Source organism: Lampetra planeri, chromosome 6 (assembly GCF_965212315.1).
Source record: "Lampetra planeri chromosome 6, kcLamPlan1.2.h2, whole genome shotgun sequence".
Taxonomy (NCBI): Eukaryota; Metazoa; Chordata; class Hyperoartia; order Petromyzontiformes; family Petromyzontidae; genus Lampetra; species Lampetra planeri.
The window spans coordinates 5,222,998-5,235,173 of record NC_136112.1 but is presented as its reverse complement, the minus strand read 5'-3'; the positions used below and the strand labels follow the sequence as shown (position 1 = coordinate 5,235,173).

At 42.6% G+C, this 12,176-nt stretch overlaps 1 protein-coding gene across 1 annotated transcript; it reads left to right on the top strand.

The window, feature by feature from the left end:
• The first annotated feature begins 1,329 nt into the window (after window positions 1-1,329).
• ROGDI (rogdi atypical leucine zipper) lies at window positions 1,330-9,882 on the top strand. Its single transcript, XM_078595339.1, has 11 exons — window positions 1,330-1,413; window positions 3,923-3,994; window positions 4,803-4,885; window positions 5,006-5,060; window positions 6,376-6,456; window positions 7,501-7,596; window positions 7,711-7,809; window positions 8,367-8,480; window positions 8,762-8,811; window positions 9,062-9,188; window positions 9,295-9,882. Exons 1-11 carry the CDS (start codon window positions 1,378-1,380, stop codon window positions 9,334-9,336), a joined length of 855 nt encoding a protein of 284 aa, XP_078451465.1. The 5' UTR covers window positions 1,330-1,377; the 3' UTR covers window positions 9,337-9,882.
• The last annotated feature ends 2,294 nt before the right edge of the window (window positions 9,883-12,176 follow it).

Sequence of the window (12,176 nt, the reverse complement as noted above, 5' to 3'; positions counted from 1 at the left end):
AATTTGCATATGGGAAATGCAGGTATTTGATTAGTACTACTTTCACTCGACGGTCAATGGTATAGTGTATAGCAGATTGTATAATAATAAATAGTATAAAATTGTAATGTTTATACAATGTATAAGGCAATATATAGTATCGTAATTGTATAGTGAATATACAGCAGTGTGATATACAGTAGGGTGGATAGAATAATACATAGTGTAATATTACACTGTATTATTCTAAGGTGGTGTATAGTTATACAGTATATAATTTAATGTTGGGTTTGTCTATGGCAGTATATAGTACGGGGTAGACCCGTGTGATGCAAGGGAAAAAAGTTTAGCTGGAAGCATATTATATTTTTTGCGATATAGAATTGTAATGTATTACTTACTTACTGTTAGTAGCTCAGCTTATTGGAGAGTATATGTAGTATACTGATACTATGTAGTTTATACTTTAGTTTTTTACGTGGTTGTTTAGTTACTGCAGCTACATACTATTAACATTCCTTCCCTTTATTAATGCTACCCCTATCCCCTCCCTTTGATGCTGCTAATCCTGCATAATGCACGGGCATAATATGACTTTGAAACCCCCCGCCAAACCTCCTACGCATTTCACAAGTAGTACTAATCACATACCTGCATTTCCCATAAATATGCTAAATTCCTTTTGATATGCAAATTATTTTGTCAAGGCGCCCTTCCCCCCCTTCCAACCCAGCTTAAATATACGCTCCAAGCATGGTGCTGTTTCATTCAGACGCTGTCTCCCCGACAGACCTGTTTTCACCTGAGGACGGCTGCTTGCGTTGTGGCCGAAACGTCGTGAGAATTATTTAATGTTTTATTTTTATTATTTTATTATTTCCCTTCTACGTGACTTTACCGAAAGAACCAAGAAGATGAATCCCTGCAGTCACGAAAGCTTTACATCGAAATATACTTTGCACCCTTACAGTGTTTGTGTATCGTTTATTGTTGCTGTAACGTTATGAACCAGCTCCTACTGCACCGTTCGTGACAAAGAGCTTTGCAGCTTATCGGATTCTTCCGGGTTTGTCAACGCGAATGGAAATCGCACAGCGCATAGGCGCCACCCTCGCCGTACGCGCGCCGCCATTGGCCGCCGCGCCCACGCGCGGGCCTCGGCGCGCGCGTGCGATTGGCTCCCTCGGTCGCGCGCCCGACCAATCGGAGACGGAGCGCGTCGATGCGCAGTGGGGAATTTGAAACGGGATTGTTCGGGGGTGGGGGGTTGGCGAGGGTGAGGCGTGTGGGGGGGTTGGCGGGGGGGAGGCGGGGCCGACAGGGGGGCGGGGTCAATAGGGGGGCGGGGCTTGCGGGGGGGCGGGGCTTGCGGGGTCAGCGATCAGCTGCGGGGGGACGATGGCGACCGCGTCCGAGGCGGAGCGGGCGGTGCTGGTAACGACAGCGACGATGATCATGACGATGATGATTGGTGGTGGTGGTGGTGGTGATGGCGATTATTATGATTAACGACGACGACTTCGATGTTCTTGACTGGATGATGATGCTGGATTGTATTACGTCGGTAGAGCGTCCAATGCGGCGTTGTGCGTGAAGGCCGGACAAGTCTTGAGTGGTGGCTTGCTCGTTTAAATCATTGTACAGGGTGGTCCAGATGTCTTGTGACCCCCCACCACCATTTAACTCTCTAAACCTTAATATGTTTTTGTTGTATTACCTGCGGGTGTGAAAACAGAAATCAATCAGTAAGAGTTAGGGAGTGTTGGGCAGTTCATTGTGAGTGGGGTGGGGGGGGTCACAAGACATCCGGACCGCCATGTGACGACTACGATTTGACATCGAGGTGGTTGTCCAGACACTTGCGGCAGGGAGTCAGCGGAGTTTATCGCCCTTGTCGATGATGGATGCCTCCTCCGAGTTTGTGAATCGGGCAGGCACCGGGGTGGGGGGGGGGAGTCGCATGTTCCCCACGGTTCTGCTCGGAGTGGCCTGGGTCTTGACATTTCCACTTTGTTCAGTGACGATGTATCCGCATCTGCCGGCGTGTTGTGAGTTGTAAGTAAACGTTGTCGACTTCCGAGCGCCAACGTTGGACGACTGTAAAGAACGCGTTGATTCAATCTGTTAAACATTCCTGATTGGTCGTGAATGAATGTAAACATGGACGTCAAGAGCCGCATGGCTCACGGGGGTTATACCTAATGAATGAAACTGAATCTGAAACCTTCTTGGTTCTTTCGGTAAAGTCACGTAGAAGGGAAATAATAAAATAATAAAACTAAAACATAAAAAAATATTTATTATTATTTTATTATTTCTCTTCTACGTGACTTTACCGAAAGAACCAAGCAGACGAATCCCTGCAGTCACGAAAGCTTTAAATCGAAAATTGAATCTGAAACGTCGATATGTACGTTATGTGTTGAACTTTTTTCGCTCCCTACGTAGCCAACAGTGCTAATCGGAGGTGCGGGAGAAGAGGACGCGGTAGATTTCATTGACCCCGTTGCACAGTAGTTGTTTGTGGATGCAGCCCCGCGGTGTGGATGGTTAGCACGCTGGAATTGTTTTCAGAGGTCGCCGGATCGATTATATCGTCCGGCCTGGTAGTTGAAACAATGGGCAAGTTATGATAATTGGTTTTATTACTCTTTTATCTGGCAACAAAACTGATACTTTTTTTTACAAGGAGTCATGTTTGCATTGACCACAATACCTGCGGTCGGAATGCAAACAAAAAACACAACTCTGATAATGTATGCACTGTCCTTGAAGTTGATTGGTCCACACCCGAGACGGCTTTTCTTAGAGCCTAGTCTCACATGGTGTTGGACCAGATGACACTAAAAGGCGCACAACTCAAAGACAATGTACCATCAGAGTATGAGAGCTCAGGGTAAGCATTTACACCATTGGAACCTCCTTTGCCAGTAGCAAAATATGATAATTGTTTTTTTACCTTTTTATCTGGCAACAAAACTGACACCTTTTTTACAAGGAGTCATGTTTGCATTGACCACAATACCTGTGGTCGGAATGCAAACAAAAAATATGTGTGCGCTGTCCTTGAAATTGATTGGTCTGCACCCGAGACAGCTGTTCTTAGAGCCTAGTCTCACATCGTGTTGGACCAGATGACGCCAAAAGGTGTCAGTTTTGTTGTCAGATAAAAGGGTAAAAAAAACAATTATCATATCTTGCTACTGGCAAAGGAGGTTCCAATGGTGAATGGGCAAGTTTCTTCAATTGTCCCACCATACCCCTTCTAAACCCCTCTGCCCACCCTGCAGTTCACATGAGCACACCGCAGCTGATGGGCGTGTGGTGAGGTAAAGTGTGAGTTCTCACACCTCTTTCAAGACGTCCGGCCAATGTGGAAGAGTAGGCCAAACACCCTCTTTGAGTCTAGAGGGGTCCATTAGTTACTCGTTCGTGTGACTTGCTGGTGGACGGGTCTCCACTACAGAGTACCTCTGGAGTGTAGAGGGAATTTGGCCTACTCTTTCATGCTGGCCAGACGTCTCGATCGTGGGAGTACCCACATTTTACCTTACCACAAGTGAACTGCCGATTGCCAAGCTGTGGTATACCCATAATCATACTGTTGTGTGGACAAAGGCAGATGGATTTAAACAACTTGACTGGTGTATCAGCTGGCATTCCAAGATATTTAATTGAATTGACAACCCCAGTTTACTGCAAGTCCAGTGTCAAAATTATATGAAGCAAACATTCTCTTAACTTCGTAACATTTTAAAACAACGGCATTGTTTTGGTGGACACAAAGCTCGCAACCAATTGAGGATTGAATCATTAATTTAAAACAAAAACAACGTTACATTTACAGTGCTATACCGTAAAGACATTCACGGACAAAAACCCCACTGCAAAGCTGTAAGTGTAAATGATTGTGTGTTGGTGTTTTTTGTTGTTGTTGTTACAGCACGAAGAGTTCCAGTGGCTGTTGAGAGAGGAGGTTCATTCCGTGCTCAGTCACCTGCAGGACATTTTGAAGGTGATCATACTGTGTTGATGCAATCAAGCCTGTTTGCCAGTAAAGCGCTTTTTGTCATGTCAACCAGGACACAAGTTGTTCAGTGGTGCCCGCTTTGTTGTTTATACAACACTGGCTTTGTAACTGCAGCATTGAATTATACCAGAGGTTTGTCAGTGGAAACAAATGAACTGAAATAAAATATACAGTATTTTTTCACCTATAACCAAATCACCCGCAATGTATCAAATCCTGTTCGATGTCAAGCAAAGCAGAGGTTGAGCCTGGATAGGGCTTGGATTGGTGGCCAGCACGCAAAACAGTTTGTTATAGCCTGCCGCAGGACTACATTGTGTGCAGCAGAGGACATCGCAGCAAAATCTAACGTAATCTACCTATATGTCCTCATATACACTTTCACCAACCTGCGCTGACCAGCATGGTGAAGTATGGTGAAATAACCTCCACAATTTTCATGGTGATAAGAGGTTCTCATTCAGTGGATTGACAAAGGGCTATACGCGCACAATATAGTTCGGTAAAATAAGTCTTCATTTTTAAATGTGTCAATGAGAATCAAGGTCACTGACTTGTGGTTATGTAACATGGGAAGGTGGCATTTGAAATATGGAATCCCACGTTTATTTAATAATACACTGCCATAGCACGTTTAGTATTCTGAAGCTATGAGCACTTTCCCACAGTAGTTTGAGCATAGAGACACTTTGACATTTTTACTTTCCAACTGCTGTGAGGACAGCATTGATGCATGAATTATAAAAAAAGTTCTCAACGTGGAATGTCCCATGTGTTTATCTGTGTATTGCAGGAGGGATGTAAGCGGTTTGTGTTGCCAGGTAGGGAGGAAGACTGCCATGTGAAACAAGAAAACTTTATCCTCGGCAGCTCCACGTAAATATATTATTGTTTTTACGTTCATTAATACATTTCGATTGCAATAGCAAGAACGAAAATCAAACAGCGAGTGATGTTTTTATATAGTTTACCTTTTACGTTTTTTTCTCCACACAGGTCTGATGCAGTAAAGGGTGTGCTAACTCTTAATGGAGATACTCTTTGTCAGGCGGTAAGTCTGTTGATGAACATGGAGGGACTGACACGCAGATTAAGCTTCTATATACAGTAAATAAATAAGAATGTTCTTCAACGATATATACTGGTGGGCCATGTAATAAAATAAGCTTGTGCCGGTGGGCCATATGATGTTATCTCCCACGTGGAACGCTGTCACGTCACATGGTGTCCTGACATAACGTTTGTACATGTGACCAATAATATGTACCCTTTGTTTACAAGTCTCTTATTGCTTGTTTATCTCCCTCAACTACAGCTTATTATTTCTACTGACACATGACCTTTCCTGACCTCTATGTTATACCCCTTCTGTGCCACCAGAATAGTTTATTTGTGGTGATTGCTGCTGCTTTTCCTGTCGGCCATACCCGCTCTGTCCTTGGCATTGTCTGCTTGTCTCCACCACTGTACTCCCTTGTTCCTGTTATTCACCTTCCTCCTTCACTTTGTCCACCTTCCCCACGCTTTCTGAGCTCATCAGCCTACTCTGGGCCCAATCAGCCCACCCTGTGCAGTGTAGTAGGGAGGGGAAGGCAAGGATGAATGGCTGTGTTGTGTTTTATGCTTACTGTACATGTCAATGAAATTCATGTCCATTGATAAAACTAGGAGAGGTCTGACAGCAGTGATATATGGCAAATCTCCCGATGAACGTACACCTCAAAGTATACGTAGCTCCTTTAAACAGTGTTTACGGAAGCGTCTGGCAGGTGACATCATACCTCTTGACCAATAGGATTTCGCGTTTCTTATCGCCAAGCCCATGTCTGATCAGCCCACCATCTCTACAATGTACTATTGTTGGCAGCAAAATATTGACATGTTTGTCCTATTCACCAAGGGACCCCCCAGCAGTCGTCTGAATAGTTAATGTTTGCTGGTAAAATTGATTAAATGAGCAAGCCAATCTTGAGGGAATATAGTCAGTATGCACTTGTTTAATGAGTGTTAGGTTTACACTGCTGACAGTATCCCTTGGATTGATGACAGATATTTGATATATACTTGGTGATACATTTCTTGATGTCCCACTCATTTCTAATTACCCTATTCATAGGGGCTTGAATAATTGTGATAGCAATGCCTCAATATCTTTCTGAAGAGTGTTACTATATTTTAATAATACACGTTTTGGGATTGGTGAGGGACATGTAGAGACTTTGAATTTAAATGATATTTTCTCTATAGTTTCTCCCTATTTTCGTGGGGTGTGTCTGTGTAAACGGATCACCGTGTACACAAAGAGAATGTCAAGTCAGAATTAATGGCAAATTAATGTTTGCCCTTCCCTGTGAATGGTGGTGCAGGATCTACACATAAAGCTTTTGAAGGCAAACCAGATACTACACACGGTATTCAGAGAAGATAAGCAGTGGAAAATGCAACAGGTTTGTGAGGCATTTGCTTTTTCAACAGTTTACATGTGTAGTGACTGACTTGGAAACTTAACTTCTTGGAGGCATACTCTTTGGTTCTCTCGGTAAAGTCAGGTAGTTATAAATACAATAAAATAAAACAAATCACGACGTTTCGATTGCAACACAAGCGGTCGTCATGACGACCGAAAGAATCAAAGAGTATGGATTCCTGCAGTCACGAAAGCTTCAAATAATTCTTGGAGGAAATTCTTTAATTAAACACCGAGCACACTTTGTACACTTTATACAATACACACCTTACACTGTCACACACTCTCTGTCCCTCGCTTATACGCAACTCTACACTGGTTGCTAGCCTAAACTCAGCGCTAGCCATCTGACACTGACGCCGCTGAACCGAGACAGCCAACTACGTCTAGCAGCGCAATTATCAAGTGGAGACGACAGCGGCGACAGCGGCGATGGCGACGATCTTCAACAGCCACGACGACAACGACAGGGATCCCACACCAAACAACAGCGCCGAGCTCCCGCTCGGGGTCCCCTTTTATCCTGTCAGCGTGGCCTCGCTCCGCCCCGGCCACGCTCCCCTTCCGGAACCTACTAGCGAGCTCTCGACGTGTCCCTTCCGTAACCTTTACCCTAGATCCCCCTCGGGTCTATCACGTGACCTGCTGTCAGTCAGGGCTGCTACAAGCTGCAGATCCCCTTCCCTGCCAGCAGCCAGCGCTATGCTACTTAGTGACCAATTCGATGCCACTCCACATGGACTTATAAAGCACTAATATTGAAACATGCACGTTCATATACACGCACAACACATGCATTTACATTCGATGTTTATAAAACATCCCTTCCATGCTATCATGTTTTACATATTTCAGTACTTTAAATACAGCACAGCTAAGCTATTTACAACTCAAACTGCAATGTTATGCGCATAATTTACATGTATACAGAGTGACCAACACCTCTCTAGCCCTTGCGTTCTCTGCTATAAAGTATGAAGCATTAATGAGAAGTGCTAGGAGATGATTCTCCTTTTTTACACAGGTGCAGGATGCTGGAAATCACCTTCATCAGGCATACCGGCTCGTCAACAGCAAGGACCAAAGCTACCAGTTCAAGACGGGCACTGAAGTAAACAAGGTGAAATAACCGCATACTAATCATTGACGCAGCTAACACTGCGGACTGTATCGATATGCTTGCTTGATTTATGTATTGTGTAACGTTTCATGTCCTCTTATGCAATGACTACAGCTGATGGATGCGGTGATGCTGCAGCTGAACCGGGCCCGCAACCGCCTAGCAACACCAGCCGCAATGACCCTGCCAGACCTCGCAAATGGCAGTGCTGCCGTAAGTCCTCACGTCAACTTGTTCTATATATATTGTGAGCAGTAGTGCAGAGGTCAGTGATAATTATTCACAATCCATGCTGAGCATGATTTTATTGACACTTGTGTTATATGTAACACTTGTGTTATGTTTGTATATTATACGTAATTTCAGCATGTAACGTGCACAGTATTCGCTCACTTGAATATAGAGAATGACTCATATGAGCGAGAGACCACAGGCAAATGGGAAAGGCAGCAAGGCAGTGAGCTGGCACCAAATTGTCCTATTATGGTAATGTTGGCCATTAAAGAAAGTGTTCACATGTGTGCCCGAAGAAAACCCATGAGTGTGTGGGAGAAACTCTAACCCATACAGATGGGACAGATGTCCACATTTTTGCTGTACTGCCTTTTAGCAAGCCAGGGTATGGCACCTCGACGCCCACGGGAAAGGAGTTTCACAACATTTGCGTGATCCGCCAACCCTCGTCTCCACGGTGCTGGATTATCGGTTACGTGCAAAGCCACCAAGTGCCCGGCACATGTGTTTCGTGTTTGCGTTTGTCACTTTTCTAGTGTATGTTCAACCCTGCACTGCCGCAGGATCTGCTGGTTAATTTCTACATTCATCACAACAAGCTCTGCCTGGTGCTCTACCAAGTGCACACTCTGCAGCCAAATGCAAACAAGGTTTGGGAACACATGCTCCAGAAAAATTGTACCATTTAATGTTTTGAAAAATGTGAACCTCACAGTTAAATGTTTTGTTGACATAAGATAAATATAATGTAGTATGCTGCTTTTGGTGAACTACCAACCTGTTTGATGTAGCTCTTGAATATGTATTTTTACTCATTACTGTTTCCTTAGTAACTAATATTGACTTGTTTTTAGCAGGCAGGTTTTTAATTTAGAGTTGTTAACTGTTCTGTCAAATATAAAAAAAAATGTGACCTTGTGTTATTTTACAGAATTTCAAGCCATCAGGAGGCTCGGTCTGTCATGCTCCTGGCTCCATGTTGTGAGTGACCTTGATAATATGACAAGTTAACGGTTCATCGGATTTTCACATGTGGCGTCTACTCATTTTACATGCTCTTAACTGGAGTGTTATTTCGAAGCAAACACCTATTTTAGAAAATTCATAATTTGCAAGTAATATCTGATGTTTGCAATCAAAGTTATTTTTATTGATAAAACGTTGATGTCTACTGCTATTAGATTGCACATTCTGAAACCCGATTGCAATTATTTGCTTGTGTGATGCTCAGCGAATTCATGGGGCAGAAGTATGAGGTTATCCAGACCCACAAGGTAGAGAGTGTTGTGCCATGGCTGGGAGATGGACTCCTGTTTCTCACTCTTGCCCTGCAGCTGTGTCAGCAACTTAAAGATAAGGTAAGGGTGGAAATGTTTTTCTCTGCACTCCAAACTTTGGATTAGGTGTTTTTTTTAAATTATTAATCCTGCAAACATTGTTATTAAAGAACGTTTATTCCTCCAGGTTTCTGTCTTCTCAAACTACTGGACGCAGATGCCACACTGAGCCCTGTCTGCATGCCCTTGTCCATGGAAATAAGTGAAATGAAAGCAATGATTCATTATTTTTTTGGGCAGAATTGGGTTTGTATTATTGGACCACTATAAAATATTACTTGGACGTAATCAAGACAGTTGTATTTATACTACTTCGGTTTTTCCAGTTGTGTTGTATCGGTCTGCGATATGCTTTGCATTGTACGACGTGTTTTCAGAAACATGTCCGACGTTTCAATCCACATGCTGGGAGCGCATTAATTAAGTGTAGGACCCAACACATTGAACGAAACATATAACTGAAAAACACTTGAGAACAACACAGCTAATCCTTTAAGTTATGTATATTCTTTGGATAAACCCACTGGTGTGTTGAGTGAACGTTTGTGAGAACATCACATGTTCCAAAATGTGTACATTTTAATTTCGTTAATTCGTCAGAATGTGCTTTAAAATAACAAACTCCTAAAATAATAGTGCTCGACTTGTGTAATTGTTGTAAACATGTATGTCATGTCATTTTGATTTACGGTATTAAAAATAAAATGCACTTTAATGGGTTGTCTTGTGATGTAATTGTATACAAAGTAACAAAAGATAACATGTCTCATTGTATCCACATTCATATTTCCTAACTCCAAATTGAAGCTGGCATTTACTAATTGGAGTAACTGGCATCTTGTATACATGTATGAAAATCTTGACTTAAAGCTTTCGTGACTGCAGGAATTCATATTCTTTGGGTCTGTCGGTAAAGTCACGTAGATAGGTTCAAAGAAAATAACAAAAATCACAAAAACTACGACGTTTCGATCGCAACACAAGCGGTCGTCATCAGGCTGATGACGTTTTTTGTTTTTGTTATTTTCTTTGAACCTATCTACGTGACTTTACCGAAAGACCCAAATAATATACATGTATGCAGTTATATTGTGAGTAAAAAATTGTATGCAGTAAAAACCGACCACTTTTCAGATTAAATTTATTCAAACGTTAACTCCGCTGATTCGTGTGCAGAGGAATCGGCGAATAAAGTGCTGTATTTTGCATATTTCCACCTTAATTTTGAAGTTGGCAATGCACGAGTTTGACCAGCGGGTGGCGTTAGGTTGCCGAGTGGTGGAGTGGGGCCTCCTGGGTAGGAACGTGGCGAAATAGCCGCATTATATTTGTGGATTTTCAGCCCATGGAAATGTTGAGAAAAGAGACAAGGATAGTGTAATTTGTTTAACTAATATCACAATAATGAATACGGCAAGGGAAATAAAAACTAAAACTGAGCAGAAACAACCGCATTACAGGAGAAATTAAGAAAATATACTTGACATCTTGATCTGTATTGCCGCCTATAGAACGCGAATATTGACGAATGCGTGAGTTGGAATCAATCTGGCGTTTGAATTAATTATCGGTCATGGTCATGATCACCATGGCGTGTCATCCAATTAGCTATGGTCGCTCCACTGCTGGATGAAGGTCTCCCCAATCCACCCCCACCTCGTACGATCCTGCGATGGGAAAACTCGACCCTGCACGTGAAGTGATTTCATCGCTCAATCTCCGCGGTGTGGGTTTTCTCGGACATGTTCCATTGCTTGGTTAAAATTGCTCGGTTAAAATGCAGTCGAAACCAAGGTTAACATCCATTCTCGATTAAAAGTAATCTGATGTTATGCCAGCCCAAGCAATATATTAAAATTACTTGTCCAACTAGACAGGATGCAACTTAACATATTGGGGTTCTTATCCAATATGCTTCGTAATAGATTATTTTGGGCTCGGCCACGGAATGAACTGGCCAAATGTTACGTCGTGAAATTCCCTCCACCACGCGACGCAAGCGAGCAAAATAAAATCGTCAATTCATTTAACGCGACAAATTATGATTGTTTAATCTCGCTACGGGTAAGTTTGAAATACAATCCTCACAACTGCGAAATTAATCAGAAAATGTATTACTCCTGGAGGGGGAATCCGATGACCTATAAAGCTCTTTGCCCCATGTTCAGTCGGGGCGGGTCAGAACGTTATAAGAAACAGTGCAAAAACACAATAGAAAGGTAAACAAATAAAGACATTCTTGGTTCTTCCGGTAAGGTCATGGAGAAGGGAAATAAAAAAAAAATTCTCACGACATTTCGATTGCAACACAAGCAATCATCACCAGATGTAAAAAACACAGCAAGAAAATTTGAAAAAAAGTGGAGTTTTTTTCTTAACTAAAAAATACGCCACTTTTTTCAAATTTTATTGTTGAATTTGTATTATTTTATTATTTCCCTTCTACGTGACTTCACCGAAAGAACCAAGAATATGAATCCCTGCAGTCACGAAAGCTTTAAATCGAAAAATAAAGACACGTTTTTACAAATAAAACTAAAATACTTTTTATTTATCAGGTAAAGCCCACTGAGCTATAAGCTTCTTTATCAGAAGCGAACCTAGCCACAAATGATAGCTCAACGAAGTGATTTATAATTTTGCAGCCAAACAATGAAAGATAATTATTAGAATTGTGAATTAAACGTGAAGAGATATTGCACGCCAGGTTTCATTGCAGGGTTATGCACAGCTCCTTCAGGCAATGTTTAAGGAAGTGGCTTGCGCATAACGTTACCCATAGTAACCAATAGCAACACTCCCCCTCTTCCATAGCAACCAATAGCAACCCTCGTCTTCCATCGCAACCAATAGCAACGCTCCCCCTCTTCCATTGCAACCAATAGCAACCCTCCCCCTCTTCCATAACCATGAGCAACACGCCCCCTTTTCCATAGCAACCAATAGGAACCCTCCCTCTCTTCTATAGCAACCAATAGCAACCCTGCCCCGCCCCTTCTTACATAAAAA

Coding starts and splice junctions, on each gene's coding strand:
- ROGDI (XM_078595339.1), top strand. CDS start 1,378: ATGGCGACCGCGTCCGAGGCGGAGCGGGCGGTGCTG. Junction 5,061..6,375: donor GAGATACTCTTTGTCAGGCG/GTAAGTCTGTTG, acceptor ATGGTGGTGCAG/GATCTACACATAAAGCTTTT. Junction 7,810..8,366: donor TCGCAAATGGCAGTGCTGCC/GTAAGTCCTCAC, acceptor TCACTTTTCTAG/TGTATGTTCAACCCTGCACT.